The 20,500-nt window shown below is 39.1% G+C and overlaps 2 protein-coding genes across 7 annotated transcripts; one reads left to right on the top strand and one right to left on the bottom strand.

Moving 5' to 3' along the window:
- Nucleotides 1–6,489: 6,489 nt before the first annotated feature.
- On the top strand, nt 6,490–12,466 carry LOC147863174 (uncharacterized). 6 transcript variants are annotated; one of them, XM_087321216.1, is made up of 14 exons: nt 6,490–6,628; nt 7,109–7,403; nt 7,988–8,021; nt 8,202–8,284; nt 8,976–9,035; nt 9,409–9,519; nt 9,673–9,753; nt 9,923–9,994; nt 10,275–10,863; nt 11,053–11,144; nt 11,247–11,277; nt 11,658–11,818; nt 11,876–11,924; nt 11,982–12,466. In XM_087321216.1, the coding sequence occupies exons 2-14, from the start codon at nt 7,140–7,142 to the stop codon at nt 12,095–12,097; spliced, it is 1,743 nt and encodes a 580-aa protein (XP_087177342.1). In that variant the 5' UTR covers nt 6,490–6,628; nt 7,109–7,139; the 3' UTR covers nt 12,098–12,466. The 6 variants fall into 6 exon arrangements, with proteins under 6 accessions (XP_087177342.1, XP_087177341.1, XP_087177339.1 ...); XM_087321215.1 differs by lacking the exon at nt 11,876–11,924 and having other exon boundaries at nt 11,933–12,466; XM_087321213.1 differs by having other exon boundaries at nt 11,658–11,924.
- An 875-nt stretch (nt 12,467–13,341) lies between these two features.
- Nucleotides 13,342–17,464, bottom strand: PGSIP2 (plant glycogenin-like starch initiation protein 2). Its single transcript, XM_087321217.1, has 4 exons — nt 17,346–17,464; nt 17,065–17,256; nt 15,033–15,649; nt 13,342–14,637 (listed from the first exon to the last, which is right to left on the bottom strand). The coding sequence occupies exons 1-4, from the start codon at nt 17,381–17,383 to the stop codon at nt 13,664–13,666; spliced, it is 1,821 nt and encodes a 606-aa protein (XP_087177343.1). The 5' UTR covers nt 17,384–17,464; the 3' UTR covers nt 13,342–13,663.
- Between the last annotated feature and the right edge of the window lie 3,036 nt (nt 17,465–20,500).

The following is a 20,500-nucleotide window of genomic DNA, read 5'->3' as shown; positions in this document are numbered from 1 at the left end:
GATCGGTCTGTCGAACCTTGTACTACATAAGCGTCGTCTGTTGAGTCTTTGGCGAAAGACTTTCTCCGAGCTGCTTCGGTCAGGATTGCGCTCGTGACTTCGGAGTATTTAACAGCCGTGGTTGACGCGTTACACACGGTTGTGACGAAAGTTTCCCATGATGAGGGAAGGCTGCTCATGAGTATCATTGCTCTGAGTTCATCCTCGATTGCCGTCCCCTGTGACGAGATTTGGGAGCTTATGCTTTCGTACTCATTGAGGTGTGCTTGAACCGAATCGGATTCTTTCATCCGCAAGTTGTAGAGGCGCCGGATCAGAAACATCTTCGTTGCGGCGACCTTCTTTTCGTAAGTGTCCGACAGTGTTTTCCACAGTTCGAATGCTGTCGTACACGATTGCACCGTAAAGTATACCGATTCCGATAGGTGCATCCGAATCGTGGCGCGGACGATTCTGTCCAGCTTCTGCCACTCAATTGGTTTGTATCCTTCTGGAGGTTCTTCATTTTCGATGGGATCGATTTGCCCCTTGACTATGAGATAGTCCTGCATTTGCTCCTTCCAGAAGTTGAAGTTCGATCCATCGAACTTTCGTAGACTCATTTCTGACGAGCCGGATGTTGATGTCATGACTCTGCCCTAAGTCGGCTACGAACTTTGGTGAAGTGCAGCGGTTTGGCCCACTCAGTGTCGTTCTAGCCGAAGTTGGACACAAGTGATGTTGATTACGGAGAATCGGGGATTTGGTTCGGATTGACTACCGCGACAACTGTCTTAGTCGAGTTGAACCTAGATTTAACGATCCGACAGTACTTCAAGCCGATTCGGTTTCGGTTGACTGCAACGGTGAGAGCAATGGAACCGACTGGTCCTTCCGATTATTGTCCAATCGAATGAAACACGAACTGGGGTTGTCCTTGAAGTCGTCGTTGTGCAGGAAGCCCACCTCAAGCAGTTACGATCAAGGAAGTAGAGTACAGCCGACTGGCTTACTCCGAGTGATGATCTAACGCAGCGAGATTCAAGCTTGTGTTTGCCTACTTTCTTCTCTTTTTCTTCGAATGACGCAGGAAACCGAATGCTTTGCAGACTAGGATGAAGCGAAAGGCCGAATACTGTGCAGGCTGTGATGACGCGAAGAACCGAATGCTGTGGAGGCTGAGACGACGGCCGACAGCGGGTTGAGGAACCTCGCTCTGATACCAGATGTTGAAGACAAGGCCGTCAATGCGGAAGATCAAGTAGCATTCGATTGGGGTTGAGTACCTGCGTATGGCAGTTTCCAAGATCGTGCACAGAGAGAGAGAGAGAGAGAGGAGGCACAAAAGACTCTTTCTATTCAATAGAAACAATAATACAACCAACCTTACAAAAAGGTTACTAGGTCACTTTATATAGTGACAAACTTAGGGCAACTACCATTTATGCTAATTACACAAATGGCCCAAACTTGAGCTATACAAAGGGATAGTGTGAATACGTCCATTATACACTTGTATTCGACACTTCTGTGTCTCTTTCTTTCTCCCCTCTTTTGTTTGCGTTCTCTTCCCTCTTTTATAGGATGAAGGAATCTTTCTTCCCAAATAAAAAGTATGTGTTTTTTATTTATTTTAGTACACCCCATGCTTTTTCATTTCTAAGTAATAATAATAATAATAGATTTACACATGCGTGATGTTCGTTATATTCTCCATGCGTGATGTTCGTTATATCCTCCATGCGTGATACTCGCAATATTCGAGAATACGAAATGGCCCCAAGAAAATTCATTAAAACGAAAATCATTCATTAATAAATTATAAAAATATAATTAGTATTAACTCTCCTTTATAGTGTCAAATAAAAATGGAGGGAGTTTATGAACCTTTATTTTATTTTATTTATTTATTTAAAAATAATGAATATTTTTATATTTATTATAGAAATATGATTAGTGTGACGTGTCAAATAAAAATATCCATAAATTTTGGGAGAATAAAAAGTGAGGAATTAATAAACCTTTATTTTATTTTATTTATTTTTAAAAAATAAAATGAATACTTTTACATTTATTATAAAAATTTATTAGTGTCAAGTACCTCTTTTATTGTCCCCTTTTTATTGTCTAGTCCCCTTTTTTATATTTTAGGAAACTAAAAAGGAGGGAGTTCATGTACTCTTCTTCTCTTTTTTAACGAATACTTGACCATGCATTCATATATGTATTTGTTTGCATTCGAATGGGAAACCCCATGAATACAAATATGTCAATCTATGATAATAATAATAGTCACAAAATGTCTTTCTTTCACACCTTTGATCTACCAATCAACCTTTTTAATATTCCCATTTTATCTGAATTCCTCTTATACACTCCCCACATCAGGACAACGTAGGTAACTTTCATTATTTTCCCCCATTTATGTCTCATTCTTCCTTTTAATTAGCTAATTAGGATTTTTTCCATGGAAAGTAAAGGAGAGTGTTTATCAATAGCCTTCTTGAGCATTGTCAATACGGGAAACAGTCACGAAGTCCGCACTCTCTCCACTATAAGACAGTACAAGAGCCCCTAGAGCTCGTTCACACAAATATATGTGGGCCTATGTCTGAGCGATCACTAGGTGGCTCCCTATACTTCATCACATTTGTAGATGACTATACACGGAAGGTTTAGAGCCTATTCGATTAGGTCGAAAGACGAAGCGCTCGAGGTCTTCACTCGGTAGACAACTGAAGTGGAGAACCGATCAAGATACAAAGTGAAGACACTTTGATCCGACAACGGAGATGAGTACACCTCCCGAGCCTTCAAATAGTACCTATCCGACAAAGGGATCAGACATCAAAAGACCCTTCCATACACACCCATGTAGAATGGAATGGCCAAACGGATCAACCGAATGATCCAAGAGAGGGTGTCGGCAATGCTCCAACAATCCGGACTAAAGTTGGAGTTTGGGGCCGAAGCATTGCAGACGACAGTATATCTGATCAATCTATCACCGTTGAAAGCAATAAGGCTCGAAGTGCCACATACACAATGGTCAGGCAAACAACTACCCTACGATAAGCTCCATATATTCGGATGCGAAGCCTACCCATTCATCTCCAAGGAGAAAAGGATTAAGTTGGCATCCCATGCAACTAAATACATATTTCTTGGTTATGGAACCGATAGGGAATTCGGCTACAGCCTATGGGACCTAGAGAACCAAAAACTGATCCGGAGCAGTGACGTAGTCTTCAAGGAAGACTCTATTTTCTTTGAGAGGAACCAGTAGAAAATAGTTGGTAAAAGGGTCTCCTTCGATATCGACAACGATATCGTAGAAAGACCGACCCACCGAGCCGAATCAGAGATTCGAGGAACAATCGAACTAGACCAAGTTGACAATACACCTACCAACTTTGAATCGGCAAGAGGTCTACTAGACGAAATGGATTCGACTAAGAGATTGACAAGATCAACATTGGCCAACCAAGGCAAAGCCGAATCGACAAGAGTTGAGACAGGCAAAGCCAACAAGTGTCAAGTCGAAAAAGACAGAGCCGATTCGGCCAACACACCCAAAAAGGCTAAGGGGAAAAGCCGACATGAGTCGGCTAAGACTCCTATTTGCAAGTCAATCGATCCCGAATCAGGGGAGGATGACATGAGATAGTCAAACTCCTATTATAGAGGGCGAGTCATCCAACAAGAATCCTAACATAAGTGATTCAACAAATTCCGATCTGATTGATAGAGCTAATGGAAGGATCTGAACCGATCAATACGGTGCCCAAGAGATCCGGACGAGTTCGAAGGCCGACAAAGTTCTATCAATCGGGCCTTGACTACGTCAACTACACCGATGCAAGTGAACCAAGCACATACAAAGAAGCCATAGTCGCACTAGATGTCGTCACATGGCTACAAGCCATGCAATCTGAGATGGAGTCAATTCATCAGAATCAAACATGGGAGCTGGTCAAATACTAGTTGGAAGGAAGTCGTTATCCTGCAAATGGGTCTTCAGGTACAAATATGTATCTGATTCGGAAAAGCCCAAATACAAAGCTCGGCTCTTCACGAAAGGGTTCAAACAAGAACATAGGGTCGAGTACGACGAGATTTTCTCCCCAATAGTCAAGATGACCACCCATCGACTCCTACTCAAGGCCGTGGCAATAGAGGACCTCGAGCTTGAGCAACTAGACATTAAGACGGCTTTCCTACACGGAGACTTGGAAGAAGACATCTATATGTCTCAACTAGTAGGCTTCACAACGACAGGAGAGGAAGGTCACCTCGTATGTCGATTAAAGAAAAGCCCTTACGGCTTAAAACAAGCGTCGAGGATGTGGTACCAAAAGTTCAACTCCTACATCTAACAGCTTGGTTACAGTCGGTCCGACTCCGACCCATGTTTATATACTCGGCAACTGGCCGAGAGTTCCAAATCTATTTGATCTTATATGTCAACGACATGCTGATTGTAGGAAGCAATCAAGCCGAAATTGGAAAGCGAAAGTGGAGCCTTCACAACAAGTTCACGATGAAGGAACTCGGACAAGCTCGACACATAATTGGCATGAGGATCGAGCGAAATCGGAAGAGAAAGACTCTTTGACTCTCCCAATCCGACTACATCCAAAAAGTGTTGAAGCGCTTCAATATGGAGAACGAAAGCCAACACCAACACCTCTTCCGATGTCAATTCGATTATCGGACAGAGACTCTCCTTCGACTGATAAGGAGAGAGAGCTCAATGAAAGATACCCTACACATCGGCAGTAGGAAGTATCATGTATGTGATGGTGGCAACTCGACCCAACCTTGCATATGTCGTAGGGGTTGTCAGCTAGTACATGTCAAACCTAGGACGAAAGCATTGGGAGGCCTTCAAGCACATCTTCAGGTACTTAAGAGGGACCGAAGATGCAAAACTTACTTTCAGATCGACAAACCCGACCGGAATCAAAGGTTATACCGACTCTGACTACGCCAAGAATTTGGACAATCGGAAGTCGACATTAGGCTACATCTTCACCTATGGTGGCGGTGCCATATCATGGAGGTCGAAACTTCTAGAGTGCACAACCCTGTCAACCACAAAGGCAGAGTACATAGCCACATCAGAGGCAACGAAGGAAGCAATTTGGTTGCACCGACTTCTCGACAACAAACCAAATCAACCGACCAACGCCAACCATCTATTGCGACTCACAGAGCACAATACACCTCATCAAAATCTTGTCTATCATGCAAATACAAAGCATATTGAGGTGCGGTATCATCACATCCGGGAGCTAGTAACAGAAAAGAAGATCGAAGTCCAGAAGATCGACACCGAGGTGAACATCGTTGATTGCCTAATGAAGCCACTCCTAGAACAACGCTTCGGAGCACTAAGGACAAGGATGGGACTACGACAAGAGACCAAGTCAAAGAGCACCGAGCATGGAGCAGAAGGTAAGTTGATCATCGACCCATGGATGAGAGTCAAAATCGGACATGAGCCAATATAGACAAATGAGCCGACTCAAACCCAAAACGTTTATGGAATGAGTCGATCCGACCGATTCGAACAAAACGAACCAAATGACTAGTCGAATCAAGCTAGGTACCGATTCTACCTCTGTTGACTCGGCTATGTGCCGACTAACTTGTAATCATAACTTAAGATTAAAAATGTAATCTAGGTTTATGGGGGAGATAACCCATACAATTGTATGAAGAAAGAGTAGTCCTTGTACGGGCGAGTTTGTTGGCATAAAAGGCCAACTCCTTCCACCTTGTATCCTATTGTGAACACGTCTTGAAATTAGGGCTTGAGTATATAAGCTCAAGCCTAACATTGTAACGAAATCTTCTGGTATCTTGAGTCTTTGAGAGAGTAACAGGTATAGGATAACGAGAACTTCCATTAGAGCTTTGAATTGTGTCTACGTTTCTATCTCTTCTATCATATTCTCTGTGTTGTTTGTTGTGCACATAACCTACAGGTCCTCACATACTTCCGCATACTTATTGGATGCCATAACCGACACTCATCGATTTATATAATGTCTGATTGCTTGTTAGATTTGGAGTTACATTTCTCAGATTTGGTAAGTTTTATCATGGTGTTATTTGACACCTAGACAGTGGGTGTTTGCACAATTTACACAGGTTGACCCAAAATCAGAGATGGAGATCGTTTTTCTATTTCTGAGATGTTGGGGATTGCGTCATAATTGGAACATGTACAACGCTTTTGTATTCGATGGGAGACATGGAGTGAAAGCATATCTACGAAAGTTGAAGGGAGTATTGATGTGGCAATTTTCTTTATTGGAGCAAGTAGAAATTCTTTCCTCAGTGGAGCGTTCGTCTTGCCTGTTTATCGGCAATTCAACATGTTCTACTACCCATGTAGTGTAGTGTAGTGTGGTTAGTGGGTAACCATATTAATACCCATTGTAAGTAAATACCCATTCACATTGTAAGAGAAAAAAGGAGGGGGAGCCTTTCTCTCCTCATTATTACTTTTTGGAGCGGAATTCAATTCCACGAATGAACTGGAATGGATAAATAGCTGAGGTCCGCCTTAATTCTCAGATTAGGCCTCCGCAGGGATTTCTGCCTGCTGCGTCTATTAACTCACCCTCACGACTCATTCTCAGTAAGTCTCTCTCTCTCTCTCTCTCTCTCTCTCGTATAATTTGCATGAAATTCTATTCAAAATTATGTTAGACATCGATGCTACTACACGCCTGAATTCTGTTAAGTTTTGTAAACATTTTGTGCAATTATCTGCCAAGGTTTTGTAGAATTCTGTAAATTCGTCATTCCTTTGAATGAAATTTGCAAATTCCATTCATCTTTGTAAAACTCTGCAACTTGTAACTAAAATTCAGTAAAACTCTGCAATTTTTTGTCAGCTTTTTGTTTGAATCATCACTCGAATCATGGTGAATCGCTTCACTCAAACTATATATTGAATTTCTTGGCCCAAATTATGTCAAATTTCTCGATCCAAATTCTGTCGAATTTCTTGATTCAAACTGTGTGTTCAAGTATTAAATTGTGTTAAATTAATGTGTTCAATGGGGAGAGATTATTTTTATTCATTCGTTAAATTTTGCATCCTTTTGCTTTAAAGATCCAAAGAGCGCTTTGTTAGACTCATCAATATGCATGAGAATTACGAAGAAACTCATTCAACAGAGCAGGAAAATGAAGGAAAGGAAGTATCTATTGAACCTCAAGTCAATGAAGAACAACCCAAAAATATCTCCAGAAAGAGGTCTTCACAACAAGCTCATAAAAACAAGGAAGAGAAGGCCGTAGTTTCTACTACCTTGCTTCTTGACCGACCTGCTCGTGAAAGGAAGAGCATCGATCGTTTCTCGAGCTCAGCTGTTAAGGATAAGGTCCAGAAATTCAAACTAGCAAAGGTATGTAAAAAGCATTGGTTTCGATAGATGAATTGCATGATTATGTCCGAGAAGTCTTAGACATTGTTGCCACTATGATGATCTAACATTCTGAGGTTTTGGAGGCAAGGCCAAGCATACCTAGACAGGCATGAGTGAACATCCATAGCCATATACACATGGGTAACATGAAGTAGAAATTTTTCTCGTTATGATGCTCATATGGCAGGTTAGGACCTGAAATTCTGGGGGTGAGGCGGAGCATACATACCTATAGGCATGGTAGGTATGCTCAACCTTGCCACAAACGCTCATACTGTTCAATATTATAGGGAACATATTAACTCGCTTTCCCACATTGCTCGATAATCTTATAATGCTGAACATTGTAATGAAACTTCAGGGAACGTGGGACATTGTAATCCCAAAACTTTCCTCCTGACCTAGGTATGCTCTGTCTTGGCTAAGAGAGCCCATAACTCTAAGTGATATGAGGTACAGTTTCCCTCATGGGAAAAATGTCAAAATCTTCTTCCTTGGTGGAAAAATAACATAGCATCCAAACTCTTAAAGAATCTGAAATGTTTTCTTGGATTGCGGTACAGGGTTCTGGAACACGGCTTAAAGACATCCCTAATGGTGAGCTATCCATGTGTTTAAATTGTTTCTAATGATTTGTTATAATAACAAATTCTCGGAAACATTGATGTTCTTTGTCTGATTCACAAAACTAATCTTTAGTCATGGAAAATCCCGCCAAAAGTTTGTAATGTTGGTCATGTAACCACTTGTACATACTAAACCTAAAAGGATTTGCAGTTGATTTTAAGTTTTCAAAGCGCAAAGGAAGTGATGAGCCTGTGCAACTCCTGCACAAGCTTATTTTTGGCAAGCGTATAAAGGTATGGTCCCAAGAAGATTTTTTATTACGAATTGGAGTACTATCTAAAGCAATATAGATAAATGGCTGAATCTGCAATACAAATATAGATAAATGGCTGATTCAGATATTTATTTGTATTGCAGATTCAGATATGGTAGTTTGTGCACCTATTTTTCTTTTTCTTTTTCTTTTTCCCTTTGGAAATCTACATCCTTAATGCTGATGCATGAATATTATGCTGCTTAGCATGACGTTGATTTTCCCCTTTTGTACAAAACTAGTCAAGAGGAATTAGCATTTTAGTTCAAGAAAAGTTTACAAATCTGTGAATATTGAATTTGGTAGCAATTATTTATAATAGGCAGCCTTTAATTTGTATGCGCATTAAAGTTTTGAGCAATTAAATCAGTAAATAATACCCCTGCAATTGGATTTTAGGTGTTATTGCGTGAATATTGAGGGAATGCATACTGGGAGTACTAGCTTCTTTCTACTTACATAGTTGTGGAGTATAGGTTAATAATTGTTTGTGTATTTTAACGATTCAATCAGGAACTATGGTCCTTACTGTTGGAGTTTAGCTAAAATTAAAAATACTTTATATCAAACAAGTATTAGCTTCTGGGTTATGTGTCTAAACTTCTTATTTAGCTGGCTATACTTTACTGGAGAAAGGGTTTTGATTGTATGAAGTTTCTTGTTTCTTGTAGCCACATCAAGCAAAAACAAACATACTTCAGTTCTCTGGTTATGTATGGGGTGCTAATGAGGTATGTATTGCAGATAGCACCATGAATGTTCAGTCAATGATAAAATCGGAAAGAGTTTCATTCACTAATGCTGTATGTTAAGATTATTCAACTAACTTTGAAGGAACAAATGATGGTCCACTCTCTTTGTTAACATAGAAACATTTTATGTCCATCTTAAAAAATAGATTCATGTTATCACAACATCCATTAATCAATAGCTTGAATAATAAAAGCTAATTACACTGGCAGGAGTATTAAATTAATTCACGTTAACAAATATAAGCTTCACATGGAGCTAATGCTGCATTTTCTATCTGAAGATAGTGAGATCCAGTATGAAAATATTTGGGTTTTTTTTCAGAGCTTGCTGTTCTTTTTTGTTGCTATTCAGGAAAAAGAGAAGGCTAAAATCAAAGAGAAACTTGATAAGTGTGTGAAGGAAAGTCTTTTGCAACTGAGTGACTTGTTGGACTTGGGTATTCATAAAACTGGCACCAAAAAGGTGAGAGGCCTATCATCGTAATGCAAGTATGACATATATATGAATTAAATAGTGCAAGATTTAACATATATATGAATTGCATAATGCAATATTCAAAGAGTATATGAACTGTGTAATGCAACTATTCACACATGTAAGCTTGCTATGTGACAGGAAGAAATAGTTCATAGAGTTTTCGAGTTTTTGGAATCTCCTCATATAACAACTGAAAGGCTTGTTCAAGAAGATGAGCAGGTACTTTCATCTTACAGTATATGGATAATGTATTACTGCGTTGTTGAGATATGTGCATATGCATCATGTATACTTTGTGTATGCATGCATACATCTCGAACAATAGGCAGATTCAATACTATTTTGAAATGATTATGAATATGCTCCAATCATTTGTTTATGGTACAAGTCCAAAGAAAAGAAGCGAACCAGGACACCCATAAAAGGGAAGGGAAAGAACTATGGAGGAACGCCCCAAAAGGTAAGTTTAATATGTTTTTGATAATATGAGGGTAAAGCAAACAGATTCTATTATTTTTTATTTTTAGTTAGGCATCTCTGTTTTCTTCAGCTGATAATGGGAAAACTGAGTATACTGTCGTTATTTTTTATTCCACTGAGTCTTTAGATTTTAGTTATTTTAAATTTTGTTTCTCAGTAATTTATTTTGTTTTCTTTTTCTTTCCTGGTTTCTTCAGAAATTTAAACGCAGGCTGGTGCGAGTATATACATGAATAATATGGTTTCCTTTTTTTTACCAGAGGCCAAAGTATGAAGTTGGCTCTTCCAAGAAAAAGAATGATGAGGAAGAGGAAGAGAATGATGACGATGATGATATTGAAGAACATGGTGAAGAAATTGAATTGTCTATGGAAAAGAAGTCTTCCAAAAGGGATGTACCTAGCCAAGAAAAAATATCAAGAGTTAGGAGACAGTCAATCAAGAAGCCTGCCAAATACCGAGTTGGTTATGAGTCAGAGGAAGAGGAACCTAAACAAAAGTATGAAAAAAGAAATCGGTGGCAAAATAAAGAATCTGTCAAGGAAACGAAAGGTAAAAGTCTCAGTAAAAGCTCAAAGAAATCAGCTAAACAAACATCTGTATATGAGCTGAAAGAAGAAGAATTGGAAGATGAACCACAAATTAAGGCTGTTAAGTCTAAAGTCTTTAACAAAGTTTCCAAACAACAAGGAACAAAAGAGATAAAGCCATCCATTAAGCACTCGCGTAAAGAAAATAAGAAAGGCAGTGGCAAATTATCCATATCGGTTTTGAAGAGCAAAAAGGAGTTTGAAGATCATCCAACTGAAGGTCTTCCAAAAAACAAAAAACGAAAGGAAGCATGTATAGGTTGGTATTTGTCATGGAATCATGTATATATTTTTGTAATATTTTCTGTAAACATCTGTTTTGGTTCATGTATATCAAGTTACAGCCATTTGATGTGTAAACCTATCATGTCGATATGCAAACTTTGTGTGCAAGCATAGGCAGCACTGCTGAACTTAGTTTTGACCATACTTTTCCTTATATTAAAAGATAATGAAGCAACAAAATTGTCACCTGTACCATCGGATGAAGAACTACGTGCAGCAATTTGTGAATTCCTTGTAGATGCAGATTTCAGTAAGGTACTCATCCAAAATGTCCATTAAGCCTAAATGGTGTTTGTTTGATTCATCAATGCATCTTTTCTTGTTATAAAATTTACTCCTCTTTGGATGATTGTGTAGGTGACCTTCACAGACGTGGTGAAGCAGCTAGGTATGTTAAAAGAAGGGAGATCTACCAAAATATCCCTGGTTTTTTCACAAATTTCTAAAAATATTGTTAGTATTATTCAGAAACTCCAAAAATGCCTCTCTCTCTCTCACACACACACATACAATCACAATATGCGCTCTAGATTGCTACATTCATCAGTAAAGTTCTTCAACATGTGAGTTGTTACTCATTTTCACATTTATTACGTGAAAATGTTATATTTTTGATCGCATAGAACATACTTGACCTCCGAAAATGATAATAAAATATATCTCTTGCAATTTCTCCTTCCAGATTTGTGTGGGAGTTTTTTTAGGATTGAGATTTTTTCCTTCATTTCTGATTGACTATGCTAAAAGGTATGAACACCCATTTTGCAGGGGCCAAGTTTGATGTGGATCTCTCACAAGATAAAGCTCATGTAAAACTACTCATACAAGAAGAGATTAGCAAGATGGATGAAGAAGAGGATGGAAATGAAGAAAATTGTATTGCGAATGATGTTGGGAAAGATGGTGAAGGGGAAGATGTTGGGAAGGAAGTTAAAGAGGATGATGTTGTAAAGGAGGTTGAAGAATTGGATGGCTTTGGGAAGGAGGTTAAAGAAGTGGATGATGTTCGGAAGGAGTATAAAGAAGAGGATGATGCTGAGCAGGTTAAAGAAGATGATGATGATGGGAAGGAGGCTAAACAAGAGGATGATGATGGGAAGGAGGCTAAACAAGAGGATGATCTTGGGAAGGAAGCTAAACAAGAGGGTGTTGGTAAGGAGGTTAATGAGGAACAGCAGCCAAATGGGGGTGTGACTAATGGAGATTAGGTCTAAAACTACATACTTAACTCTAATAACATAACACATACTTTTTTTCCTTCCATGGCATTATTGGAAAGAAATGTAAAGTCAGTGTAACTTAGCTCTTATATTGACATGCTACCATAATTTACCCCTGGCTAGTGGAGGTTTGACCATTAATATGTCACTAGTTTTAGCCGATGTTCCATCTCTAATGATTTGGGCTTTTCTGTCATTCCATAAGGAAAAGTTCAAGATGTCATTATGAGGTATCTTCCTCGTACCATAATGTAACAGTATTTATAGGTATAATTCAACTACGTGCTGCACTTGTAACTGCTCTTATAGAAAGGACCTTAATTGTAATTGAAATTTGCATGTTTAACTTTGCAAAAAGCTTGCTCAACCTATAATAAAACTGCAATGTAAGCTTTAAGGGTTAATCATGGTTTGGTGATGACAAGAGATTGTTCTCTCTTGTTTAACATGGTCTACCACTTGCATGCATGTATCATGCACAACCTACTTAGATTTGTGAGTGTACTTGATCATCGTGGTAGTCTTTTGTCGTTTACATATATAATGGATCCAAGATCAACATGAGGGGATTAGTTTACATCTCCCACCTGTTCTTAAAGCTTGGTATGTGGTATTAGACCAATATGCATATATAAATATGTTAGGATATGAAACTCAAAAGAATGGTAGTGTAACTACACATTTGGTCATCATGTATCTCAACCACCAACATTTTCAGACTCCCGTAGTGTTTTAACCCAACTGCAATACTCTAGTAATCCATGAACAATACCAGTTTATTACAAGCCTTCAGTTTATCAACACCTTGGCGCCTGCCTAGCTACTCTTCTAAAGGGAAGTTAAGTGGTGGTCAGTAACATATTGGGACTTCATGACTTCCAAGTTGTGCTACATGCAAGTCTTCCAAAGCCAAAGGTCAATATGACGGCCTACAAGTCCAATGACTTTCGTTTCCCTACTTAAGCAGTCGTAAATAACGTTAATCAACTCCCAAGGTACTCTACATGGAAGTCTAGCAAAATCCAATGTCCCAATATATGGGGCTATGTGATTTATCCACTTTCATTTCCCTAGAGGTCTAGGGTTCAAGTATTGACTTTAGTTGGCTTGCATAAACTAAGCCTTGTTATGTTGACACATGACATGTCGGTCCCCCTGTGGGCATTAATCTCCCCACAAACTCTTACACTCGAAGCTTAGGTTTTTCTCAAATACTATCAACACACAATCAATGGGATTTTAATCAATTTTGGTTTTCATTAGCAAAGAATTAGAAGGGAACAAGAACAGGATACCCTTTATTTGTGCATGGCTTCCATTATTTTCAAGCTTTCAATGAAGATACAACATACACATATACATTCTGTTGGAAGCTGGATAGGAACACCTAGGACTATACAACGTCAGGAGAAGAGGTTCACACCCGCAATAGCGACAATTGATGCTTCATCACCCTTTCAAGAGACATCATACATTTTAAGTTTTCAATCAACCTTTGATATTAATACTCAATCAACTCTTTCGCTAACCATATCATTTATGCATATCTTCAAACTAGCCGTCATACTTAGGGTCACCCCAATGCCAAAGCATACTTTCCCAAAAGCAAAAGCTTTCATTGCAGGTTGTCAACCGAGGGTCACTGATGTTCCTCTTCCAGTGCTCATCAGAGAAAGATGCATTGTATGCTTGCCTTCTATCCCACTCCAGGGCAGCCTTTTGCTTTGTCCGAAGAAGGCAAAATTGTTGCAACTCTTGAGACATAGAATCATGCACCTTCCACCATACAGCATGTGCCACATCACTAGCATACCTCCTCTGATCCTTAACATTCCAGTTGCAATCATAGTCACGAAAACATATCCATGGTTTAAGGCCCAAGTAGTGCAATACATAGAGCTCCGGTGGATCCGCACCAAATAACCTCGTCTTCTCCATGTATTCTTTGGTATCATTAGACCAAAAGTGCTTTAGATAATTCATTTTCTTGGGTATCCTGTGCCACCATGTGAAAATTTCGTTCAAATAGCCTTGATCACCTCCATTGTAAGACACAATGTTATTGATCTCATCCATGAGAAGTTGGAAAGTACAGTTTGATGGCTCAATGATCATCACCCCTGAATTGAAAAGTGTGGCATTATTCCCCGTTGCGGAAATCTCTGGAAGCTCAAACAAGAAATCAATGTTTCTGAGCACTAGCAAGTCGGCATCGATGAAAATGATCTTGTCATACATGGTTAGCTGCCATAGCCGAAACTTGCTATAGTTCCACTCGTTGTAAGCATCGTGTACGGCCTTAGGGTTTCGGATTCTATCTATAACTACCACTTTCCATCCAGCTGCCTCTAGACCTTTCCGATGATCAGGTTGGATATTTTCATCCACAAGGATGACTAAGTCTTTGGTTGAGCCAGTAAGTCGGATGCTCTGAGCAACCGTGATGGCTCCACATACGTAGAACTGAGCAGAGTGAAGAATAGTGGCATATGCCTCTTTTTTTATATTTGTCCGTGAGCTATATTCCACTGCAAAGAAAGAAATTATCATTTATAATAGAGTGCATATCTTCACATAAATAACAATTACAGTAAAAAAATACATCTTCAAGTAAAAGCATATGTGTTGACTACAAATATCATGATATCGCATCCTGCAAAGAGAGGAATTATAATAAAAAATATGGAGAAGGTAGTTATATAAATGCAGATAAAAAATGCATAAATGCATATGTATGTATATAATCTCATGACACAATTACATTTGCTTTCCAAAGTCATAGAAAAAATGCATATACTATACTTTAGGTCGGTTCTAGAAGAATGTATATGGCTATCAATGCATCTCGATTTGTTTCCAAACACACAAAAAATATGAATATATAATCCATGTTGACACGTTCATATGAATACAAATATAATACCTTTTCTTTTGTAAGGCACAGATAGTTCACATGACCCAACTGGCAGGGCTAGCTTTTGCCTGAGATTTTCACAATTTGAGTTAAAAAGCCACGCATTCCCCCTCTTCCAAACAATGTCACCACAACCAAAGAGGTTGGGTAACGGCCGACATGAATCAAGAACAAGGATGTATTTAGCTTGGCTTACGGTTGCAGCATGAGCTGCTGAAAGCTGAACGTGAAGACGAGCAACATCACGAGACCATAACAAATGAGAAGAACAGGGGATCTTCACCACTACCACATCTAGCTTCATTCCATAGCTCATATTGGGCATTGGGAAGGTAGGGCATTTGGGTATCTCATATATCTCTTCCTCATCAATCCACTCAGGATATAAGTCATTCCACCGCACCTCATCGTATATGTGTTCGAATGGTAAAACCGTGGAATCCTTTTGCCCTGTGAACTCTACCCATTCTTTGATTTCTTCATGTATATTAAAGTTAACAAGTCCTATCTTCAAATCCTGTGCCTTGTTAATCTTTAAAGTGCCTAGAATGGTTTTGATTTCTGGCCAATTTATTGAAATCTGAGCAGAATTATACCTTGCTTTAGATTGGGCACTCTCTGAAAATCTGAAAAATAATGGGAGTCAGTTTATTGTTAGAATGCTGGGTGTCATTACAAATAATAATTTGAATTGATGGGAGCAGTACTATAAACGCATTCTTCAAGTCTGTATCAGATTCCTCTTGACAAGAAACACAAGAATAATATCATTGAATTGATGGGAGCAATACTATAAACGCATTCTTCAAGTCTGTATCAGATTTCTCTTGACAAGAAACACATTCATTTAATCCGGGAAATGTATATAAGGAAGCATTAATAATAAAAATACTACCATGGATCCCATTTTACCTCATGTTTTCCCTATGATGTTCAACGTAATCAACTTGGGCAGCTTCGGCGAAATACCATAAGGTCAATATATCATATAACATTATTGATATGTTCATTCAATCTAGAAAATGTTTAAAATACAACATAATGATGCATCAAAATGTCAAATACTATCACTTTTTCCTACCGTAATGATATGTTCAACATATCATAGAACATTATTACTATGTTCATTCAATCCCGAAAATGTTTAAAATACAACATAATCATGTGTCAAAATGTCAAATGCTATCGCTTTTTCCTACCGTGTTCAATGTTGTCAGAAAGGCAGAGCACACAGCAGTGTCCAAATTTATGAGCCTCGTAGCCATTTCCTATGTGGTGAAGTGCCCAATTTCCCTCATATTTTCCTACAACATTCAAACAATATGAGCTTCTTAGAATTTTCCCTACGTGGTAAAGATCTCACTTTCTCTCAAGTTTCCCCAACAGTTTTCCACATTGAGCTTTTTTCCCATGGCACCCATGTTTCCTTATGATGCTCAACATTATGAGCTTCTTTAGGCATTTTAGCGTTTTGGAGAATGGCTTCATGGTTCCCTTCAGGATTTCATCATTATGACCTTCTTGTAATTTTTCCACTATGGAAAGAAACCACTTTCACCCATGTTCACTTATAGACCTGCAACATTACTAATGTAATGTATTGAAGGCATTTTTCCCATCAGGGAAAGATTCCCACTTCCTTCATGTTTCCTAAACTGTTCACAAAGCTAGGGTACACATCAGTAAAACATATGATACGAATTGATTTACTGATTCAATGTTTTCTTTCAATCCAATGCAACATACCCGATTAAGGTTCAAATCTAGGTGAAACGAATTTCTCTTACAATACAACATATAGAATCCATCAAAACACAAAACCGCATTAATTTCATTAAATGGTCATCCAATCCGGCAGAAGAGATGGAATATCCCAGATTCAGTACAATACAATTGCTTGAGCATAGGTACTTCCTCTGTGATCTTTTAATTGGAATCTTAATAAAATTACATAACAGATCTTTACTGATCTGCAGAACAGGTGAAGCAAAAAGCAAAAAGCAAACCAGAGAGAAAAAAAGAGTGTTTTTTTTCTTTTTACCTTGATTTGAAGGTCATCCGAAGTGTATAGTAATTGGTGGGAGAGAAGATGAGTGTGAAGAAAGCGACAAGAAAAAGTGAGAGAAGAGAGATCTTCATGGCGAGGTAAGTGCATTTGAAATCAGGGTATAGGAAATGCTTCTTCTTCTTCGTGTCTTTGCCGCTGGGAAGCTTCCGAGAGCCTACAAAATCTCTGCAAATGACCCCAAAAGAAAGAAAGGAATGAAGGGGGAAGGAGCAGGAAAACAAGAACGAAAGAAGAGAGAGAGAGAGAGAGGTTACAGAGAGGTAGGTAATCGATGACGAGGCTCGCCGCCCATGAGATCGATCCTTGTTCGAACCGAAGGAGATAAGATGTGTTATTAGGCTTACTTAATAAATAATACCCTACTTTGTTAGTTTGTTACTTAGGCAGGCAGGCAGGCAGAGCAGCCATGGCTATGGCTATGGCTATGGTCATGCCAGGTTTTGAACCCACGACCTCCTCCTCCTCCTCCTCCAAATGGACACATACAGACATACTCTTTTCAGAAAGACTGCAAATCAATAGAAATGTACATTTCTATAAATATGTACATACATATAGCATCATTCATTAGAAGAAGAGGAAGAAGAATGGGCCATCTGCTTCTTCATTCTTCCTTCCTTCCTTCCTTCACATTAAGGGTAATTTCAGAAAGACTGCAAATCAATAGAAATGTACATTTCTATAAATATGTACATACATATAGCATCATTCATTAGAAGAAGAGGAAGAAGAATGGGCCATCTGCTTCTTCATTCTTCCTTCCTTGGTTCCTTCACATTAAGGGTAATTTGCTAAATAAAACTACTCACTGCTCAAAATAATGTAGCTTAATAATGATAATCCATCATAATTAATCCAATGCCATATTTTAGGGAGAGAGAGAGAGAGAGGTGACAATGTGTCCCTTGTTCTCCCTCTTTTTTCGATAAATAATAGCTTTAATTACGAAAGAAAAAAGACACCACCATGACTAAATAACTATGAAATTTGGATCCCCACATGATCTAGATTCTAGACTAACTTACACCAAATTTCGAATTTGTTCAAGATCTCACTATCCTATACATCATTGATTGTTTTGTGGTACCAGCATGGCATTGTGCATTGTAATAAATCTTAATCAAGCCATTTAATTCAATTGAAGATGAAAAACTTCCTTTCTATCTCATCCCAATAACCATGGTGTGGCCAAATTCTTTCCACAATGGAGTGCTTGTCTTGCGTATTGATGGTCATGCTCCATTGTGACACCCATGTGTTTTTCACACACATTTATTAATATAATTGTGTGTTTTCATAATAATAAAAACACACACACATAGCTTCTAATATCGTCTTCAGAAGTCAAATATATGACTTATGAGACAAGATTTATTACATCTCACGTAATGCATGTAAAAGTGAGCAACGACTCTCGATAGGCATAACATGTCCATTATACACCCGTATTCAACACTCCCCCATAATGGGCGTAGACAATAGAAAATCTGTAATAGAAGAAGTAAACAAGAAATACAGATTTATACAAGGTTGTCGAACAAATCAGTTTTTGTTCGAGTAAGCAAACTCCGAGAACAGAAGGTCGAGTCGAAAGGGCCGAAGTAGAACCTCGAGTTGCTGATGTTCTTTGTCCAAAATCGTCTTGAATGTCCAACTCAATCAAACTAATTCTTTGTTACACCCATTTGGTGCCTAACATATCAGAATCGATCTGTCGGAAGAAACTTGGTCATCCCATTTGCAACATTATCGGCTGTAGGTATCTTCTAGAGGCCAATTTTCCTTAAGATGACGCAGTCCCGAACAAAGTGATATCTCTCATCAATGTGCTTCAAGAAGTTGCGTTGAACCGGATTTTTCGATAAAGTGACAACACCTTGACTATCACTGTAGACAATTGGAGCAGAGTCGGAATCGACTTGTTGAAATATATGAGCTAGCCAACCGAGCCATAAGGCCTCTCTCGCCGCGTTGGATGTAGCTGTCATGATATGGCAAGACTCGAACCCATGACCTTCTGCTACATGGGTCGAGCTCTTGACCATTAGATTATACATTGTAATACGTAAAATATTATTTTCATTTATGTTTTATTATAGAAAATTGATGTATATTCCAGATTTCTCTGGAACATTCTAGAAACTTCAGGAGTATTCCTTAGAACACTATAAAAGGAGGCACAAGGCATTATTTCGAACCAAATCGGTTCAACGCCAATCTTAAGCCTCCTAGTTACTGTACATTTTCTTCACATAATATATATCTTTTCTTATCATCACTCACTCTCTCTCTCTCTCTCTCTCTCTCTCTCTCTCTCTCTCTCTCTCTCTCTCTCTCCCTCCCTCTCACTCACTCTTTCCTTCTCTCGAGAGTTCTTCACCTCTCTTAGTACTAATACTTCTTTTAGTACTAAGTCCTTCTCTGTCTTAGTACTGTTCCTGACAGTTTGAACCGATTTTCCCTACCTTCTATCTCTCTCATTTCCTACTAATCTCTTATTCCTCTTTTCTTTCATCCAATGGCCACTGTTAGCGCTGAAGAATATCAATCTGTTTTCTCGGAATTTCAATGCTTGAAAGAGAAGTTCCATGCTTTGGAACAAGAAAACCAACGGTTGCTGGGGGATCTTCAGCAAATCTCCTTAGAAAAGTAGCAAACGCAACAACAACATGGGGAACTTGCGTTACATGTGCAACAACTCGAAGCAACCATCGTAGTGATGCAACAACAAGGGCCCGGAACACAAGGGATTCATAAAGAACCCAAGATTGGCCTTCCCACGAAGTTCAATGGAACGCGATCGCAGTTTAGAGGGTTCCTTAACCAGGTACAATTAGTTATTCAAATGCATCCTTCCCGGTATCCCACTGATGCATCACGAGTGGGTTTAGTAGGCACTTTGTTAAGTGGCTCAGCGTTGGCATGGTTCGCTCCACTATTAGAAAAGGAATCTCCGTTACTCAACAATTTTGAAGAGTTTCTAGGTGAGTTTAAAGCATGTTTCGGAGATACTGACAGCATCAGGACCGCAATCAACAAAATTCGGCGATTACGCCAAGGTGACCGTCCAGCCTCCGCATACACTGCAGATTTTCGCCTACTCGCCGCCGATATCCCTTGGGATGATCAAGCGTTGATGGAGCAATTCCGTTATGGTTTACGCAACGATGTCAAGGATTTACTCTTGACCTTCCCCGAAGAGCCAAAGTCCTTAACAGAAGCAATCAGTCGCGCGGTGAGATGTGACAACCGCCTCTTTGAGCTACGTTCGGAACAACAGCTACAGATGCCGAGGGCAAGATCAGAGCCCACCTACGCCTCAGTGGTAGCAAGACCTTTTCCGAGGGAGTCATATAATGTGCCTCCAGCGAATACTTCGACTCTGATGGAGATTGACACTACACGTCGT

This window comes from Azolla caroliniana, unplaced genomic scaffold (genome assembly GCF_043228905.1).
Source record: "Azolla caroliniana isolate FFs.n. ecotype wild unplaced genomic scaffold, voAzoCaro1.0.p SCAF_6, whole genome shotgun sequence".
Lineage (NCBI taxonomy): Eukaryota > Viridiplantae > Streptophyta > Polypodiopsida > Salviniales > Salviniaceae > Azolla > Azolla caroliniana.
This window is presented reverse-complemented; position numbering and strand designations above follow the sequence as displayed.